Source organism: Misgurnus anguillicaudatus, chromosome 5 (genome assembly GCF_027580225.2).
Source record: "Misgurnus anguillicaudatus chromosome 5, ASM2758022v2, whole genome shotgun sequence".
Lineage (NCBI taxonomy): Eukaryota > Metazoa > Chordata > Actinopteri > Cypriniformes > Cobitidae > Misgurnus > Misgurnus anguillicaudatus.
Window position 1 is genome coordinate 26,196,196 of NC_073341.2, and position 21,432 is coordinate 26,217,627.

General features: G+C 36.0%; 1 protein-coding gene across 2 annotated transcripts; it reads right to left on the reverse strand.

Annotated features, from left to right (window-relative positions):
• Nucleotides 1-1,501: 1,501 nt before the first annotated feature.
• On the reverse strand, nt 1,502-21,216 carry gnai3 (guanine nucleotide binding protein (G protein), alpha inhibiting activity polypeptide 3). Of its 2 annotated transcripts, none has more exons than XM_073867844.1 (9): nt 10,939-11,034; nt 10,802-10,844; nt 9,360-9,501; nt 9,050-9,207; nt 5,686-5,814; nt 5,474-5,603; nt 4,420-4,575; nt 2,813-3,018; nt 1,502-2,730 (listed from the first exon to the last, which is right to left on the reverse strand). In XM_073867844.1, exons 2-8 carry the CDS (start codon nt 10,804-10,806, stop codon nt 2,830-2,832), a joined length of 909 nt encoding a protein of 302 aa, XP_073723945.1. In that variant the 5' UTR covers nt 10,807-10,844; nt 10,939-11,034; the 3' UTR covers nt 1,502-2,730; nt 2,813-2,829. The 2 variants fall into 2 exon arrangements, with proteins under 2 accessions (XP_073723945.1, XP_073723944.1); XM_073867843.1 differs by lacking the exon at nt 10,939-11,034 and adding an exon at nt 20,665-21,216 and having other exon boundaries at nt 1,503-2,730.
• Between the last annotated feature and the right edge of the window lie 216 nt (nt 21,217-21,432).

Here is a 21,432-nt window from a genome sequence, read left to right on the forward strand (position 1 = left end):
TTCTTGTCAAAAATGACAATCGTTCCGCTAGACAAGACCCCTATGCCTCGCCTGGGATTGTTCACAGTCCTTTGAAACTCCGTTGAAAAAAACTGTTACGTGTTGAGTTAAGTGTTTATTGTTGGTGTCCATCAAAGTCCATCAAAATGAGAAAAATCCTGCAATGTTTTCCTCAAAAAACATAATTTCTTCTCGACTGAACAAAGAAAGACATCAACATCCTGGATGACATGGTGGTGAGCGAAAATTGAATATTCCTTTAAATTTTAAAGCAACCAGGTAACTTACTTTTGGGGCAGTTTCCCAGACAGGGATTAGACAAGTCCTAGACTAAAATAAATGTAAGAGCTGTCCAAACTGAAAACAACTTGCACTGACATATCTTAAAATACATCAGTGCCCTTTGTTTTGCCTCAAAATGCACGCCAGTAATGTTTTTAGTAAGGCATGTTTGTTAAAACTAGTTATACATCGTAAATAAACTAAGGCCTAGTCCTGGCTTAAGCTAATCCCTGTCCGCGAAACCACCCCTTTAATGTTGAACCAATAAATCTTATTTTACAGTGCAACCATTTAAATTAAAAACAACAAACTCATTTGAACAGAACAAGTATTTTAAAAGACTTTTTCCACATAAAGACCATTGTAATTTAAAATGTATATGCATATCTTTAAACTTTTGAAAAGCACAGTGATTGAAAACCTGGGTCCAAACATCAATGTCTAAACCACATATCAGAATAAATCTTACTTATAATACATTATTAAAGGACACCTAATATAATTTGGCTTACTTGGCAAGATGTGAGACACCTAATATTAATATTTAAAGGACAAGTTCGGTATTTTACACCTACAGCCCCGCCTTCAAACCGCCTATGATGAAACAGAACGGTCCTGGCTAAAACCCGGACACATGATGCTGGCACGAGAATCCTCGAGTGTTTGTTGTATCATCTCTCACCTCCACAATGGCTGCATAGGTGCACCGGAACAATCCTTCCCAAAATGCACCAAGCTCTCGTTCACAAAGACATGAAAATCACCGAGCGGTCAGGGGTGCTCACCGACACGCCCACACAAAAATCGCTGCAAAAGACGCGTTCCAACAGGTTTTATCGTAGTTTTTGTCCAACTCCATTGACTTGTATTAGATGTGCTGTGATGTACGGTATTACTCCGCCGCCGGGAACTTTGTTTGTATTCTTGCAATTGGCAAAGGTGGATTATCGCCACCAATTGGGCTGGAGTGTCTATTATTCAAGCTCTCAACGGAAGAATGTACGGGTGTGAGGCGTTTGGAAAAATAGGTCCACAAGTTTACAACGAATGCTAAAACACCTGTTGAAAAGCATCTTTTGCAGCGATTCCTGTGAGCACATCAGTGAACACCCCCGACCACTCGGTGAGTTTCACGTCTTTGTAAACGAAAGTTTAATGCATTTAAGGAAGGATTGTTCCAGTGCACCTATACAGCCATTGTAGAGGTGGTGGTGTAATACAACAGAAACCGAAAATTCTCGGGACAGCATCACACGTCCAAATTTCCGTCAAAACCGCTCCACCTCATCACAAACAATCCGAAAACAGGGCCCCAAGTGCAAAACACCGAACTTGTCCTTCAATGATAACAAAGGTGGTGTGTGTTATTTTTGCAACACTAGCAACAGAATTTCAAAAACATTAAAAAGTTTATTAAAAACCTTTATCGGCCATTGGTCAAACAAACAGAAAATACCACCCCAAATACCGGCCATTGGTTGAGCCAGTGTTTCTTTATCTGGCTTGTTGGGATGCTCAAACAAACAGAGCAAAGTTTTGATAGCAGCACAATAACACTTTTGAGGGAATCAATCTTATCTGCATATTAAGCTGAAATAGGAGAAAATATTTTAACATCGAAAAGTCGACACACATCACCTTTACAGTAAATACAGATCACAGGGTGTCAATTAGTTGAAAAATACAGATCACATGATTAAACAAAAACATATAAAAAGAAGCATAAAAGGTCTTCACCTGGCCATTATGAAAATCATGGTTCTCATTTTGTGTAGTTTGTTCTGAAGTGTCATTTTACATCATTGAAAAATGCATCTGTGAGATAAGCAGTTGCTCACATGTTTCCTTATATAAAAATACTGTTATGTACAAATAATGAAACTAGACAAAAATGTGTCCTGTTAGTTTTGTTGTGATGAAATAATACCACTATAATGCATACTAGTAAGTGCAAATGTACAGCAATAAATCCAAATGTAACTAGCAGTGTCACTCACCATAGCAAATGAATTCTCAGAAATTCTGCCGTGTATGAAAATATATGAAAACCTAAAGACAGATCAAAACCATTAATAAATTAGCTAAAATCACATGTTTACATTCCCACAATAAAAAACACACTGTTATTAAGTGGATTCAAATACTAATGTAGTTTGCAAATGTTAAAAGACAAAAAAAATTTATCTGCGCGTAGTGACATCATGATACTGTCATCATGACAGTGGATTTAGATCTATCTGTCCTTGAAATAAAATGCAGACTTAAAACAAGTGACAACAAACTAATGGTCATCACAGAGAACATACGATAAAAAGTGAGTTCCTGTGATTCTTTGCACGGGCATTGCAGCATGCAGCAGGTAGGCAGTCCCTCTTGTTTATTCCCCTCCAGAGGAAAAGATGAAAACAAGGAACAACCAGCCAACTGAGCATTAAAATCCATAATTGACTGTAAATAATAAAAGTCTTAAATACAGATATCGGAAGAAAAAAACATGTTCATCTATTTTTTATTCAGCGAAACCACCTACCTCAGACAAATGATGCTTTAGTAAAGGCCACACTCTATGAGGTTGTTCTTAATGATGACATCAGTGACCGCATCAAACACGAACTGTACGTTCTTGGTGTCTGTGGCACAAGTGAAGTGTGTGTAGATTTCCTTTGTGTCCTTTCGTCTGTTTAGATCCTCAAACTGACACTGGATGTAGGCAGCAGCCTCTTCGTATGTACTTGAACCAGAGTATTGCAATAGAGTTGAGATGAGACTTTAAATAGAGCTTAATAAAAATAAAAATTCTGTTACTTAGCCTACTGGCAAAGTTAACTGTGACACTTTCTGTGAAATACGCTGAGGACGACCCAACTGTAACAACCCAAATGCATTGTGAGAGGCATTAAAACCAGCATTATAAATCTTTCAATTTTTGGCCATAAAAGATGATGACTAGCAGATCCAAACACAGGGTTTCTTTTTCTCATACTGCTATAGAGGTCTACCCTTAACCTCTTTTTATTCCTCTCTTCATGTACAAACATTTCTAAACAAGCAATATTTCATCAATTCTGCTGTAAGAGATTGTCTGCAGATAAATTTTATGTGAGGCAAGATTCAAAGATTTTACTTTCCCCGGTTTGAACCAAAAACAAAATGAAACTAGCGTGTTACATAATACAACTATTTTTGAATATACTGTCCTGAAGCAGCCTTGGAAGACTATTGGAGTGAAAAAAATACAACCCTGATATGTAAAATGTTGCAAAATATATACAGCTTACATCTAAAACTTAAAAAAAGGCAGCATGAAGTTAAAACAACATGGTTTTGCAAGTCAATTCAACATAATATTTTAAGTTTTGACTTGCGAACAGTTAAAATAACTTATAAAATCAAGTTAAAATTGATTAACTCATTAATTTTAAGTTAAAGTAACACAATAAAATACATGCATATATATATATCAGTGGCGGCTCGTGACTGCTCTTCTGAGTGGCGCAAATTCAAAATAAGTGTTCGGAGTGTCATGTGTGCTGCTTGTGTTTTCTAAATATGTGTTTGTTGCATCATGTGAACCATGTGCATCAGTTTTGTCAAAATAAGTGCCTGCTGCACACGCATCATAACCATTTATGATAAAAGAGACGCTCACGTTCACAAAATACACGCAAGACACTCCCTTAACAGTAAACTCTGATTACACACGAGATTATGAGAGTACCTGGCAAACATGAGCATCTCTTTTATCAAAAACCCTTTGGACGCGTCTGCAGCGGGCGCTTGTTTTGACAAGACACGTGATGCACATAGGTTCACGTGATGCACATTGGTTCACTTGACGCGCAGAACACATATTTTGAAATAAGGAACCACACACATTACGGGGAAAAAAATGTATATATATATATATATATATATTTTTTATTTATTTATTTATTTATTTATTAATACAAAAATATAAAATGAAACAGCTCTGGATATTAACTTATTTAAAGGAACACTTAATACCCTGATCAAAATATCACATCAAATGTCTGTTATCTCCTAAGCAATGTCCAAATTACATTTACATCATCCTTGCGCTAATAAATTCAATCATAAGGGGACAATAGGTGAAAAAAACTGTTAAAATATAAACTCACCAGAGTATTCTGGGTAGCATATTGTGAGTGGACTTCTCTTGATCTTCTCCTCAAACAGATCCTTTTTATTGAGGAAGAGGATGATGGATGTGTCTGTGAACCATTTGTTGTTGCAGATGCTGTCAAAGAGCTTCATGCTTTCGTGCATGCGGTTCTGTGGAGAGGTCAAAAACATGCTTGATTCATCTTCCATGCTTTATATGATTTATACTTTACCATGAGAAAGCCATTAATTACTGTATACGACTGCAATTTAACCCCTCTGAAAATTTTCAAGCATGGACCTTTGCCAAATACAGGGTTAACAAGACATTAACCCGTGAATATGCATAGTGTAAAAAGCCTGGGAGTATTAGAGTTTTAAAATGTTAAATAATGTGCACATTTTTGTAGTTCCACATAAATACGACCTCAAAATCATCCGTAATGGAAAAATTTTCAGAATATTTTAAGAAATTGGGTCTCATGAGAAAACAATGAGGCGTTCCAATGAGCAAAGAGGAAATCGCTTTAACACAACCAGGAGAAACTGAACATCCTGCTGTCAGCTGTGACTATAGAGAAGTAAACAATACCAGAACTAGTTTATCAGTTTCAGTGATTCTAACCAAATGATGTTTATCTTACTGTTTTAATCTATAAACAAAAACAGGACATCCTGTAGCATATTTGATTAATCCATATTAAATAAATTTTTGAACTGGCAACCAATCTGAAGAGATTCTTTATTAATACGCTCGCTTGTAAAGTTTATTCATAGCCGCTGTATTTTGCTACTTATGTTGTCTGTCGATTTTTCTGTGTTTTCCCCTGCTTCTATTAATTGAAACAATTACCAATTATGAAAAGCACTATATACATAAAATTTAATTGAATAGATTCTGTATGAGGAGCTCAGATGCAAATGCCACTAAATGCCACCTATGTCAAAAATGCTCTTGGCACGGATTATACGTTCATCAAATACTTTCAATTCAAGGGTTTGCATTTAAGCCCTTCTGTGTTTGGTAATAAAAGGCTTATATAAAGAACCCTGAATGAACCCAACTCACCATCTCCTCATCTTCAGCTAGGACCAGGTCATAATCGCTGAGCGCCACACAGAAGATGATGGCGGTGACGCCTTCAAAACAATGAATCCATTTCTTCCTCTCTGAACGCTGACCACCAACATCAAACATCCTGTTTGAACGCATAAAAACAGTGAAAGAAAGAATTCACAGATCACAGTGATAAAAAGCATGCAGTAAAGGCTGAAACTAACTTGAAGTACAGCTCTTTGAAGGTGAAGTGTGTTTCTACAATGCCAGTGGTCTTGACGCGAGTTCTCAGTACATCTTGTTGAGTGGGCATGTAGTTGGGTTGTGATATCCTATCTAGGTCATTCAGATAGCTGTGCATGAGAAAAACATGAGTGCTTTTGAAAACAATGAAAGAGAATGTTTAAATGAATAAAGATCTGGAAATGTGAAAGAAATGTGTTTTATTTAGTCTAAAGCAGGATTTATACTCTAAAAAATGTTTGGTTGATGTGAACCCATGCTTGGGTAAAATGAGGACAAACCCAAATGTTGGCTTACGTTTACTTACAAAATGTCCATATTTGACCCAAACATGGGATGAAACAACCAGCATCCAGCACAGGTTCATTTAAACGCAGTGTGGTTAGATTTTTCATAGTTTTGAATAGCCAGACAATCCTACTGAAGGTCTGGGAACCTTGGCAGCTTTAATGGTCCCTTTGGGTCCATGAATGCCCAAGAGGCCATATGACTGAAAGTAAAGAAACCAATAACGTTTCGCTTGTTGCCACAATAACAGACCGATGTGCAACCATCATTCACTAACGTCTCTAAAGTTTAAAAACATGTTAAAATACCTTGAATATTTTTAAACATGCAGCATTTATTCAATGTTGATGAAGCATACTGTCACCGATGTAAACATGAAAGCTTTCTTCTTCGATCAGACGGATTTGTGTTGTTTCCGGGCGGACTGTTAAAGATCGCGACAGACACATCTCCCGGAAATCTGTATAATTCAACCAATCAGAAAACGACTTCGAAATCTGCTGAAGTGTTTTTAGAAAAGTGTCCAATATGCATCAGACGTTAAGCCAATGTTCCAAGGGTGTGACGTCTGAGGCTGAGACTAGGTTTGTCTATATTTTTCCCAATCAGAAGTGTACAGGATATAATGTGCAATATATAAAAAAACTGGCATGACACATTCTTATTATTTTTATTATTATGAACCTCATTTGATCTTATATTTTCACTACTTATCAGTCCTTTCAGAGTTTTTTTTTGTAATTGTTGCAGGCAAAAATCCTTGATCTTGCGGCACATTTTCATAAAAAATGCAATTGAATATGCAGGATATTAATGCAATTTTATGCAATGAAATTGCGGGAGCTTGCAAAAACTGTTTGCAGCTTTTCAATGATGTTCACGTCACATAATAACATCACTTCATGACGTCTTCATGACAACAGAGGACATGGCTGCGCTTATGTGAGGTAAATGCAACATTTCAACTTTCTGCTAAGATATATATGATTTTTGCTACGAAATTGCTGGGATTATGAAATCATGCAAGCCCTGCGCGAAAATCTGTAATTTATGCTGCGAAAGTGCGGCGTATTTGAAAAAATGCAGACTTTGGCTGATTATGCATTGAATCATGCGATCGCATAATCACATTTTTCTGGAGGGACTGACTTATGTACATTAATAAAAGTAAAGGTGCTATACAATGCCATAAACAAACCATTTTTGGCTATGTCCAAAAAGAACCTTTAAGAACTGAAGAACCTTTCTGTTTCATTGTAGAAGAAAAACATTCTTCAGTCTATAAAAAGGTAAGAGAGAAATTAAACTGAATGGTTCTTTGGTAAACCAATAATGGTTCTTCGATGGCATCAATGCAAAGTAGCCTGTTTTGCACCCTTATTTTTTAACTTTGACGTTGGAAAGTGAGAAAAGGCTTTGGAATGCAATTCTTCTTCTGTCTCCACAGGAGGATTTTAAATTGAAATCTGGCAGGAAAAAATGCTGAACATGTTTGCACAAGACAAAGAGAAACAGGATGAATCTTGTCTGGATCTTGTCTTTAAAACAGATCAGCTGAAAAACTGTGCCTCAGCCTTATCTTTTCCCATTCAGGAGATCAAATAGTAGCTACGTTTACATGGACACCTTTTGCCTCCATCAGAATGATATCATTCTGATTTAATAATCCTGTGATCAGATTGACGTGCGTGTTTATATGGCACAAGCTTCAAGTCAGATTTGATCATTTGACATTGCACAAATATAGTTACGCATACAAGCCATCCTCCTAAAATCGCTATGCATCTATTTCAGGTCATGATTAATAAACGACCAGCACATGAAGCTTTGTACTGCGCTGATTATCAAGCAGCAGTGAAAACACCCATTCGAGTGATTCTCACAAAATCCAGACTTAGAAGGTGTCCAGCATCAGATTTTTTTACCAAGCCCTTGAAGCCAATTATTATTTTTTTGCACACATAAGATTAAGATCTGAACTTACTATAACCATTATTTTTAGAGGATTTAAAAATATTTCCTATAGAAATATTTACATTTTTTAGATGATCATTATCAAAAATCATTACCGCAACATATTACATTAAATATATGCATTTACAAACTCATGTTTCGGTAATGTGAAAAAAAGTTGTCTAGGTACTATAACAAACAAAATTTTTACTTTTATCTGGAGAGAAAAAATAATAACTGCTTACCTGGTAGCCATCTTGAGTGTCACATTCAACTATGTCCCTTCCAACAAATTTTTTAAAATGTTAGTTCAAGAAAACATTTTTGAAAACTGTTGCGGAGGATGAGAATTTTTTTTCTTGTACACATTTATATTCCTGATTATTGTCTCTACATTTACCAATGATCACCAAATACCACATGTTTCTTTACTGTAAATGTTTATAGTATAACATGCACTGAAGCTTTTGATTTTTTAAGACGTTTTAATTATAAATATTTCCATGTCAAAGAACCAAAATCCAGTCATGGACACATTGCGGTAATGAAAAATTTCCCCTTAAATTTGGAAAATACAAAAAAAATTGGTTTGTATGATGTCATTTGAAATCATGTGCAAAATAATACATGAAGAGATGTTTGTAACTCTATGCTTCTTATTTTGATTCTCTTACTTTGCATTTACTTTTTTAATCAAAATGTTTCATGACGCCTCATACGTCTAATTTGGCGAGAATCACCCATTCATGTGTGCCCAAAAAGCGTGTTTGACTTCACAAGGTGCTGCAGAGACTGTCCGTGAGAGCCAAACACACGCGTTTGTGGATCAGAGTATAAATCATGGACTGACTGGACAAGAAAATTAGGAAAATAAATGACAAGACAGTCACTTCATGTGACTTCCTTCAACAACAGAAGCTCACGTTGACAGGTTATTTGCGTTATTTATAAATTACTTTATCTCATTTTGCAGGCCAATTGACCCAATTGGCCAATTGTGGTTTAATAATTTTTTATTTAATTTAAATGAAAATAAAATATTTTATGAAAATAAAAGTGACCCAAAAGGCTTTTGAACAATCAGTCGGAAGTAAGTGCTCTTACTAGGACGCCGAGTCATTGAGCTGATACTCTCGTGATCGGACAAAACACGTCTGGACTCCTTCATCCTTCCATAGCCGGCGGATGACCCCAGAGAGATCAGGGCTCATGACCCCTTCCTCTGCAGTGCCAGCAAGCACAAACAGCTGCCGAGCATCATCCTGATGTTGAACAGAAGATAGAGAAAAATCTGAAACCTGTCATCTCACAATCCTTTCCCAAAGGGAACAAATACAACTTTGTGAGGGTGGACACGTACTGTGCTGGCTTCTGGTTAATACTATCCATTCTGGAAAAACGTAGTGAATCTTACCGCTCTTGCAGGATTTCCAAAGTCGATCTTTAAGCGACCCATGGCTCTGATGATCGCAATGATGGACTGGATAGTGTTGCTGAAAACCACCACCTTATACTGCTTGCACTCCTCTTCTGAGTAACCATCTTCATGTATGATCCTGAGGATAAACAGAGAAGACAGGATAACTGCATCTAGTGCTCGTGAAACGAAAAATTAAATCAACAAAATCTAATAATAATAACTGCCAGGATTGGTCGCCCTAAGCGCTGTGCATATTGCTGATGCTACACAGATGGACAAAAAATTAGCTAAAAACAACAAAGTAACAGTTATGACTTTTTATGTTAAAAATGTATGTTAGCTAATGCATTAACTAATGTAACAAATACAACTTTATTGTATTGTAGTTTTATTAATGTATAAATAATATCACATTAAATATATTAAAGAAAGACATACATGGGTGATTCTCACGAAACCATTGAAACACCACGGCACTAATGATTTTAGCTTTAAAATGTGTAATATAGTAACATTAAAAAGCATCAGAATTAACACAATACTGTGTTCCACCTAGCACAATGTGTGATTTCAACATAAGAATTTATAATTGTAAATTTTATCTCATTTTCTGCTGAAATTCTCATTACCGCACCGCAATGTGTCCGGCTGTGTTTGAACATGCGTTATGTTTTAATTTAATCAAATTAACACAAAAATATTAAGAAAAAAAATAAATGGATGTTTTGCTAGACTACTTTAGATGACAGAAAAAATATTTACTGAATATTCATGTATAATAATAAGAAAAATTAGGAAAATGATGTGTCCATGCCTGATGTTCTCATCCTCCACAACACTTTTTGAGAACAGTTTAAGCACACATACAGAATTTTAATAAAGTTTGATTTTGAGTGACCAAGCACATGGACCAGTTACTTCAAGATGGCTACCAGGTAAGATCATTTTTTTACACTTAATTTGAAATATTGTCTTGTCAGAATGCTTACACGACATTTTGATTATCATTACCGCAACAGATGCTTATTAAATGTTAATTTAATTAATAGAAGCATAATACTTTGATTTTAAATGCATGTGCAGAATCTCCAAATTATGTTCTTTCAGGTTTGTCATGTCATTTTGAAAATTATGTCAGTGTTGATGTTTTCTGACTGTTGCGGTAATGAGATTTTTTAGGACACATTTTTTTAATTATGTTACAAAAAGTGTTAAATGATAAGTAAAAGTTTTTAAATTAATGTTCCCATTTACTCCAGACTTTGTTTTTCAATGTCTGGTGGGAAAAAAAGTAAATGTAAGCAATTTTTACATTTTCATGCTTGACATTTTTAAAACCAAGTTTTCGTGAGAATCACCCACATATACAATACATATCTATACATGCATCACAGAGCCTGGATTTGATCACATCACAAAAAATATAAATCACTCACTTCATTTGCTTAACAATTGTACTCTTTCCTGACTCCCCAGCACCTAAAAAAACACAAACAATGTCATTGGAGAGTGAGTCGATAAATGCAGTTACGCTTTAGATGAGGTCTGCTGTAGATGAATAAAAGCTTTCAACCTCTGCCTCCTGCATCACAAGCCCAGCATGAGCTGCAGAGCCAGCCGCTTATTTTCGGTTGCGCTTGCCATACGGTGAGATTAAATGCCCTGAAGATGAAAGGTCTGTCTGATGTTAGTTTCCCCAGCCAAAGTGCTTGTGAGGATGGCAGGAGTTCTGATAGGTAAACTTTTTATAACCAAGTCAAATGACTCACTTAGATGGCTTCATAACTACCACAACAGAAAGAGATGTTTGTACAAACATAAGCAAAAAAACAGGCCAGCGGACACACACGTGGTGTTATCCAATGCCTTATTGTGTAATTCTGAATTGTTGACTATTACAAATTCCACTTTTTGTTCGACAGACAAAGCATGAAAAATTATTACAAAACTTGCAAACAATGCACACAGAGATGCAGTGACCTCTGATCGACTAAACGAAATGTACAAAAGCCAAATTATCCGTCATTCAGAAATAAGGTCCCCTATAAACTGGTGAAAAGTGACTTTACATGAAGTCGAACACATTTTCTCTATATTCTCTATAGACGGTTTCATTGGACGCACGTGCAATGACGCGATACGCGTCTGGTCCGAACTTTACTTACGGTTTCAGGTTTTTTTTAATGGTCTGACTTGTTGCTAAACTGAACTTTTGAACAAATACCTCGCCGAAAATAACAAATGTTTTGGTTTCCTAGGTAATCTAAATGTTGGTTATTTTGCTTGTTATATAAACAAAGTATGTTTAAAGTACTCTGTTGTTGATTATTCTTAGCGGAGTTTACCGGAAGTTACGTGTTGAACATGAAAGCCGCTTGTTTATGTTGTTACTGCTGAAACCGTGTATAGCAGTAAAAGCGGAAACTATAATGCAAACATGATGCCATTGACATGCGACAGACACTGCACTGATTGTGAATTTCATACATTGCTGAAAACATTTGGGATAATGTAAGTATGCAAGTGAACAAAATATATAATAATCTGCTAGTTTAATAAATTTAGTTTAATCATTGTCTTGTTACCTGAAACATAACACTATTTTGAAACATGTCAGCAACTCCTACAGGGCTCCAGACTAACTTTTTTCACTAGGAGCACAGTGGCCCCAACTGAAAATTTTAGGGGCACAACCAGAAAATTTAGGGGCGCACACCGTAAATCAACATGCTAACCAAATCTACTAATTTCCACTGTATTACTAATACTTGCTTTAATAGTGGATGCAGAAATTACAATAAGCTGTTTCAAATTTAGTGTCACATTTTATTCTGCACTTTTGAAGATGCAACAAGGTAAACCGACAGCACCATCGCTGTCATGACAGTACAAATAGTAAACAGTGGAAACAGTGGAAGAAAAAGTCTTTATGGGTGACTATAGAGTGTCTGTTAGTTCAAAATGTATATTTAGCTCATCCTACCCAACAGTTATATTAACAGACACTGAAAAGACTGGATAAGTGCATTAAATGTTAGGCTTTAGTTCTTCAGTTTCACTAGTGTGCTATCTATTAGCCAGTTATTTTCTCAGGTAGGTACAAATTCCTTATAATTCAAAGCCAGGGCTCCAGACTAACAAAACTGGCAAAAAAAGTAATTGTGAATGAATGTTGTATGACACCAGCATTCTCATGAGTATGCGTGTGTGTGTGTGTGTGTGTGTGTGTGTGTGTGTGTGTGTGTGTGTGTGTGTGTTTGCGTGCGTGTGCGCTCGCGTCTCATTGATTATTTCATTGCTCATTTTATTGATCATTGACGTGCCCCTTCCACGTTTAATGTATAAAAAATATGGAGGGTGGGGGAGGCAAATTTACTGGTCGCACATGTGCGACTGGATGTGAAATTCAGTCGCACACTCTCAAATTTTTGGTCGCAAAATGCTGGAGCCCTGTCCTAGTGACTGATAGCTGGGGTTGAAATCATTTTTACACAGCGGTTGTAACACAGTTGTAACACAGTGTTATAACTAAGCCTTCAGTATACAATGATAATGAAATGAAAACAATGTAAATACAATTAATACAATATCAGGGGAAATAACTCACAATTATGTGCAGCACTTTAAAAATATCTATTTATATGCATTGACGCATAATACAAGGATGGTTTGATGAAGGATCATGGATGGATAATGGTGTGCTTATGTACACTCACCTAAAGGATTATTAGGAACACCATACTAATACTGTGTTTGACCCCCAGAAATTTTGTCCCATATTGATAGGATGGCATCTTGCAGTTGATGGAGATTTGTGGGATGCACATCCAGGGCACGAAGCTCCCGTTCCACCACATCCCAAATATGCTCTATTGGGTTGAGATCTGGTGACTTTGGGGGCCTTTTTAGTAGAGGGAACTCATTGTCATGTTCAAGAAACCAATTTGAAATTATCCGAGCTTTGTGACATGGTGCATTATCCTGCTGGAAGTAGCCATAAGAAGATGGGTACATGGTGGTCATGAAGGGATGGACATGGTAAGAAAAAATGCTCAGGCAGGCCGTTGCATTTAAACAATGCCCAATTGGCACCAAGGGGCCTATAGTGTGCCAAGAAAACATCCTCCACACCATTGCATTAATAAGAAATTGAACAGGTGTTCCTAATAATCCTTTAGGTGAGTGTATCTATTATAGGCAAATATATAAACAATATCCACCTTTAGTATATAGACAGAATTGTATTGAATTATTTGAGTTTAAATAAATTTTTCTTGCAGGTGTTACAACAAACCCTCTGTTTGTTACAATCAACCCCACCTACCTATGGGGTAAGTTGTAACGTTTGAACTCCTGTCACTTTAGGTGTAGTTGTACGGTCCCTCAAAAAAACTTGAATTCATTTTGTAGTAGCAGAAATGTGTGTGTTGATTGTGTAAAAAAATGATTAATCTAAATATTTTTAAATGACAGAGCCAACTACTCTACGCTCTCCCCTACTCCTCCCTGCCCTATTAGCCCATATTTATGGCAGTGTCAGTGAATAACTGTGGGTCTTGAGGGCTAGAGAATCATGTGGAAAATTTTGGAGAACATTGTGAACCACAGGCAGGCCGCAGCTGGAGTAAGACATCCAGAACCTTCTGCCACATCTGATGTAAATGTTCCATAAGTAAAAAATCAACGACCCATCAATAGAGGAGAGTAATGTTTTTTCAAAAACACAAGCTTTTTATTTTTAAATACAGATCTATGATCAGCACATCCTAGTGTAACTGATCCTAGATCAGGAACACATTTTTTTCTTTGAATTACTGTTTTATCTACAGCCACTGCAGTTAAGAGTAACTCACTTGTCTGGATGCTATCCAAACAAAAAAGACTTGAACCGGGACCGAGTGCCATGGCCACGGCAATGCTAATCTCCATATACACATCTGTGAGCACTTTAAACAGTCGTGTGAATGGCTTGCTCCTGCTGTAATTAGACCATTAGCTGCTGTGCCAAGGGCAGTGTGGTTAAGATCAGTGTGGTTAGCATTAACTCTGAGCAGAGCAATGATTTATGATCGTTTTTATTTTATGTTTATTTCTTTCCTCAACAGTATGTTTACACACAGCAGCATAAAGAGAACAGTGAGCCCCTACTGAGCAATATCCTCTTGTGGGATTATTGACATATCAAACAAGAACAAATGTCTCAGTGAAACTTTTTTGCTCAGTTGATAAGCCACTTTTTAAAGGATTGTGACACCCCAAGAAAGTTTTTACCCACCCTGATGTCATTCTTAACTCTCCTTTATGTGGAGTACTGTAGTATTATATCCTGTAGTATATATGAAGAGTTTGGTTCCAAAACGCGATAAACGCCATTTTTGAAAAAAATGAGTTACTGCCAAAATCAGTATTATATCAGGTCAGTAGTTAAAAGTAAATTCTTAATTTTACGCCAAATCCAATACCCGCCATGTAATTCTGTCATCTTTTCTCCCTTTTTCCCAAAATGCGATAAACGCCACTCCTCCTTTTTTACAGAGCGCAATAAATCCATTCCTGAAATTACAGCCCACCAGTCACGCAATGTAAACAAACAATGGCGGCGCGCTGAGTACAGGGAGTCCTAGTTTTCCTCATCTACTTTGTACTTCGTGATCAACAAACAAAACAAAATTATACTTTAATTGCATTGCTAAACCTGTGATGGTTTTCTGTGACGGGAAAGAAACGTAAGCCATCAACATCTAATAATTTCCGCAAGAGGCACTCGGGTGCTTGTTCTCCCGACAGCATCAAGCTTCTCATGCTAAAACATTGACCCCAAAGGATCTTATGAAAACTTTACATTATTTTACTCAAAGTCAACGAAAATAGAGCAGGACCAAAACATTTTACAGCTGATCGCTGTGAAAATGTAAAGAGACGACGTCAAGTATAACCGCAGCAATGACAGTGTTCTTAATATAACAAAGTAAGTGTTTTGGTTAATGCCATTAATGTTTATTTTTTAATCATTGTATACCACTAGTCAACTAAATAAATATAAAATAGTAAAGATGAATGCACATTTACACATTGATTTAATAGATTTATAGCATTTTGAAATAAAAAAAACTGTCATGGATTTATTGCATTTTGTGGAAAAAAGAATTACTTTTTTATAATAAATCTTTGAAAATCAAGTTATGGATTTGAATTTTTTATGTTTTTATAACCTATAGATGCTATGTGAAAGTTTGTAACAGAAAATAGTGGTTTTCATCTTGTCACTTTCTTGGTATAGAAAACACGTTTTTACCGAAATTTGTCAAAATGGATTTATTGCGTTTTGGAACCAAACTCTTCATATGTACTGTACTATAGACGGTTTCATGGGCCGCACGTGCGCTGACGCGATACACGTCTGGATCCGAACTTTACTTCCGGTTTCGTTTTTTTAATGGTCTGACGTGCCAAACGTCAGGCTTGAACAAATGCCTCGTCAGAAAAATAACAAATGTTTTGGTTTCCTAGGTAATCTATGTGTTGTTTTTTTGCTTGTTATATAAATAAACTACGTCTAAGGAACTTTGTTGTTATTTATTCTTAGCGGAGTTTACCGGAAGTTACGAGCGGACCGCGGCAGCCGCTTGTTTTTGTTGTTACTGCTGAAACCGTCTATAATATACACCAAGAATATCGGCCAATATATCAATATCTGACTTTTTTTACTCCCTAATATTTGTATCACTGCTAAAAAACATATCGGTCGGCCCCTAGTGAAGAAAAATTCTCCTTTTTGTTTTACATAAAAACAAACTGAATCCAGATCTGAAACAAAATGATGTGCCTGGGCTTAAATAACGTGCTCAGATAAATGGCATCAGTATTAAGAAGGTGGCGATCATGACAGTGTTGCCCTTAGAGTAAATCTGCTTACTTTTTTGTCCACCAATCAAGTGTCTTGTCATAAATGAGTAAAAAACTGAACAAATAAATAAACGAGTAAACGAGCTTAATCGCCGATCCAACACTACTTCATACTAGGAGTGGGCCAATCCGATATTCCGTATCGATATTAGCCCAATATTGCTGAAAATGGCTGGATTGAATATTGTAGAAGTCAGGGAGTACAATCTGATCTGATACCAACACGGAACTGTCATGGCAACTTGGTGTAAAGCGACTTGCTGAGCAACATGAATTTGCACAAAGTTGCACTTTAAGTTACACCTTAAATTTAATTTTGAATTTTTGTGCTGACTAACTTAAAATGTTGCTACTAGTCTGTTTGCAACATTTAAATAAAAATGAAGCAGCAGTATTGCACAATGTTTCATTGATTTTGCACAGTCATTTGTCACACAGTAAAACGTCTGAGTTCTGTTTAAGCATGATGCTTTTTGTAGGGCTAACAAATGTGTTATTTGCAGCTTAAAAGGGCGCTAGAGATGGTATTGGATCGGTATCGACAGATACTCAAGGTCGTGGTATCGACATCGTTATCATCACACATGAAAAAGTGGTATCGGCCCATCCCTACTTCATGCCATACATGTTAGACTGACCCATAAATGAAACGCTATTGGTTATTTTAAAAAGGGGAATGGGACTTCTCGATAGTTCCATACTGACTTCCTGTTTTAGTTAAAATTACATCACCATGTCAAATATGCTTGTGTGTTCAAGTGGTTATCTTTCTGTGTGTGAAAGGGCCTTTATACCGTGTATTTATATATTTTTTATTGCCCTACAAAAGAACAAAGCGTTCATACAAGTTCAGCCAGCAGTAACAGTTCAGTTATAGTTGCCCAATGCCTCTGAATCTGCTGATGTAAGCAAAGCCAGAGAACAGAACGGAAAGCCACAAGTGAGTTCCCACAATGCGATTAAGCTCAGACCTCACTGTGAAATGTTAAGTACAACACAGCCATGGTCAGCTTTGCTAGACTGTTGCAATCTTCCAATGGCAGTGCCTACAGGGATGTAACTTTGCAGCATGTTGTTTTATACACATATGACCAAATAGGTTATATTTAAACAGTGGCGGCCGGTGACTTATTTTTTCGAGAGCACTCGATGCGTAGTTCATCACAACAACATGTATGTAGCCCGTCATGTGTGTGGAACGTAATTTCAAAATATGTGTTCTGCGCATCGATTTATCCTATGTACATGTCTTGTCAAAATAAGTGCCTGCTGCATACGCGTCTAAAGGGTTTATGATAAAAGAGATCAGTGCTTGTTAAACTACACTTAGTCGGCTGTCAAAGCTATTTTATCACTTTAAAGCAACACTATGTAGTTTCCATGTAAAAATGACTTACAGCTCCCCCATGTGGTTGAAAAGCGCAACAGTGCCTAGTATCAGAGACTCTTCTGCAGGCAGGGGGAGGGGCGGAGCTGTGTTTCCTACCCTCCACCGCCTCTTTCAGAGTGTGCTTGTAGCAGCTAGGAGGCTGCTCAGGTTGCAGCAACAGTACAATTTGTCCAGTTAAAAGTTGTTCTATCACTGAAATAATTTTAGAGACATTATTTAAAGGTAAAAAAAACTACATAGTGTTGCTTTAAACATCAGATGAAGTGGTTCTTTTCTCTTTAATACAGAAGATGCAGAGTCATTATTCAATTAATCATGACAGAAAATGATGATAACCTTTGTAATTTCCATCTGTTTGCTATTATTAAGTTAGCTAACAGTCATTGGGTCCCATTCACTAAGCATGCGTATGCACAAAATTGTTTTAACTCACAAATCATGATTCAATAAAAACTTTCAGACTAAAATTTATTCCAAATGTTAGCAAAAACGTAAGAAAAACTTAGACCACTCGTACGCAATCATCATTAACAAGGAAAAATATAAAAAATATATAACACAGATATATATTACAGGGTTCTTTTTCCTTGTTCATGATTATTATGTACGTGTGGTCTAAGTTGTTCTTACGTTTTTCCAAACAAAGAGATTTTAGTATGAAAGTTTTTGTGGAATCATGATTTGTTATTTTAAACGTCTGTATGCACATTTTACAAAAATTTTTATGCATACGCATGGTTAGTAAATAAGACCCATTATGTTTAAAATTAAGTTCAAATGTCATTGGTGGCTTGATTGTTAACAACTTCAAAATCATTGTAATAAATAAATGGTTTTGAAGAAAAGATACACATACAAACATACGTCTCCAAGTAGACTGGTAGATGAAGTTTGCGCCCATGCCCATACCCATTAAATAGAAAGACAGCAGCTTGCTCTTTCCCATTAAAAAGAATAAAAAACAAAGGCGAGCAAATGACACAATTTTCTGGGATGAAAAATGTCCCTTAACAGAGATATGACAGAATCAGCCAGTAAATCAGATATTGGACTCTTTGGTTTACTTACTATGATCACTCAAGCCACAGAGGGATTGGTTTTAGGCTCAGAACTCTCTGTCCTTGGACAGTTCTTTCAGAGAGCCTTTTATTTATGAGCTGCTTTCTGTGTTTAATGGAGCATGTAATATTCGGCTCATTGAAATGCTTGCCCCGCTTCCAGCATATTGTGGGTTTTTGCATTCAAAGTTAAAAGCCAAACCCCTGAACATGCCCCAATGCACAGTTTAAATGCCAAGAGGGGAAGGGTTTCATAATTTGAGAAAATACAAAAGAAAAAGGATTTGCACACAAAAAGATCCATAGACGAACATTTTAAACACTGATCTACAGACAAGAAATCTACGTCAGTATATTGTTCGTCTTATGTATTTACACCACCAGCATCCGTACAAGATTAAGGGTTTAAAAAAAATTTAAACATTATATAGAAATATGAAGATTTTCTATTCATGACAAGTGTAATCTTGTGTTGACAGAGAATCTACATGTTGGAGAATGTCACATTTCAAAGAAATACCTTACAGAAATACCACATATATCAGTCCATACTTGACCATCCTCTTATAAAGTTTAGTCAGAGAAATCAGCCCATGTTACAAGGCATATGCTACAATATGGAAATAATATTTATTTCTAAAAGGAAATAATAACTGTTCAAAAACAATAGTTTTGCTCATCATGCTTACTGCCATAGTGCTTAGATGGAGCTGTTACTGCACTGATATTATGCACACAAAAAAACACAACTAAAGATTTAAAGCATGAAGCGTTTTGTACTGTACAGCACACAATCTGATGCATATTGTGAAAGATAAAGGTTGCATATTCAATATATTAATATTATTACCAGTATTTTGTTTTAAATGGTCTAAAATAGCTCATTTTTATATCCCATCGCTCCTTGAAAGCAGAAACACTTCCAATAATACTCCCACATAAAAAGTACTGTGATATACTGTATTTACTATAGTAAACAGTAGCACCTAATAAAGTACTATAATGCTTTGAACCTTATAGTAAATATTATAGTGCATTATCAATTAACTGCAGGCCATACTACAGAATATGTGTGATGTGTGCTATACTATAATTTACAACAGTTTACTAAGGTAAATTCTAGAGCTGCATAACGATTAATCGCGACTAATTGTTTGCAGAATCAAAGTTTTTTTCACATGATGTGTGTTTACTGTGTATAATATATATATATATATATATATATATATATATATATATATATATATATATATATATATATATATATATATATATATATATATATATATAAATATATATAAATATATATATATATATAATAACTGTTCAAAAAGTATGCATGTATAATTTTAACAAAAAATATTTATAGATTAAATATGTATATATAATATAAATTATATCTAAATATAGAATATAAAAATGTATATACACATGTAAATACTTTTAAATACTCAATATCAGCATGCATGTGTATTTATATAAACATAATTATTATACACAGTACACACACATATATGGTGTAAACAAAAACTTTTATTCTGCAAACGATTAGTCGCAATTAATCGTTATGCAGCCCTAGCAAATTCCAAAGTATAGTACAGGTTTTTACTGTATTTCCACCAATGGACTATATGTTTTACTGGGAGTGCTGGATTCTCATGGCATATAAAGTTAGTTGGTGTTGCTTATAATATAGTAAAAATCTAATACTCATTAACAGTAAGAAGATTACAACTGAAGAAACATACAGCAATGCAAAACAAAATGCTTCGCGTATCACTGAAATGTTATAAAGCTGAAGTATGAAGCTCAGGTGTATTAAATCTATCAAAGTCGCCTAAAGATGCCACAGGTTGATATTTTAGTTTCAAAGTCAATCCGCACAAAATCAAGGCAATGCATTAAAAACGTGATAATACATCGCATAAACACGTATGCAACTCACCGAGCAGCAGTAGTTTGACTTCTCTGGATGCTTTCTCTCCGTCCTCTCGTAGGTTACGATCAATCATTTTACTCCTCTCCACCGCTGCTTTATCTTCAGCACTTAACGTGCAACCCATCTTTAAAAACCTTTATACAATCGTGTGGAAAAGGAAAAATAAAACCTTTAAAACTGGCCGCGGGAGCCCGCAGATTTTCTACAGCTTGCAGAATAACCCAGTGAGAGAAAAGGCGTTGGCAGGTTCTCACACGATGCTACGCAGCCCACAGATAGACTTTAAAACATAATGAAACGGCGGATGTGAAGACACCAGGATTATACAGAAGATCGTGATCCACTGAACTAGATGGGACAACGCATCCAAACCAAGAAACCCAGCTGAATAATATTTCAAAAACCAAAAAGTTTCGACCGATGGGGATGTGCGGTCCAAAAGCAAGGTTACGTTTTCTTGTAATAAAAGGGTATCCAAGACTGTATCCAAAGAATGCAAATGTCTCGCGGTGGATCACAGTGTGCACGGTTGAAGTTTGAGGCACAGACGCGCGATGCGCTACAAATTGCATCGGAATTCTGGGTAATGTAGTTCTGCCAGTTGTGCTTCAATAAAATCCAATGCGTCGTATTAAATGGATGTTTATAATTTTTGTCACTTATTAAACAATTTTGCTAGAAACAAAGTGGACATTCAAGTAGTTTTAATTAGACATTCAATTCGTTTGTGTCTGCTTATGTTTGAATACCGATCCAGGAGCGCCCCCAGTGAAA

Excerpts from the sequence above, each read along its gene's own strand:
- gnai3 (XM_073867843.1), bottom strand. The coding sequence starts at position 20,782 with ATGGGTTGCACGTTAAGTGCTGAAGATAAAGCAGCGGTGGAGAGGAGT. Across the intron at positions 9,208-9,359 it reads TTGGAAATCCTGCAAGAGCG|GATGATGCTCGGCAGCTGTT; the intron begins GTAAGATTCACT and ends GTTCAACATCAG. Across the intron at positions 3,019-4,419 it reads GCTACCCAGAATACTCTGGT|TCAAGTACATACGAAGAGGC; the intron begins GAGTTTATATTT and ends CAATACTCTGGT.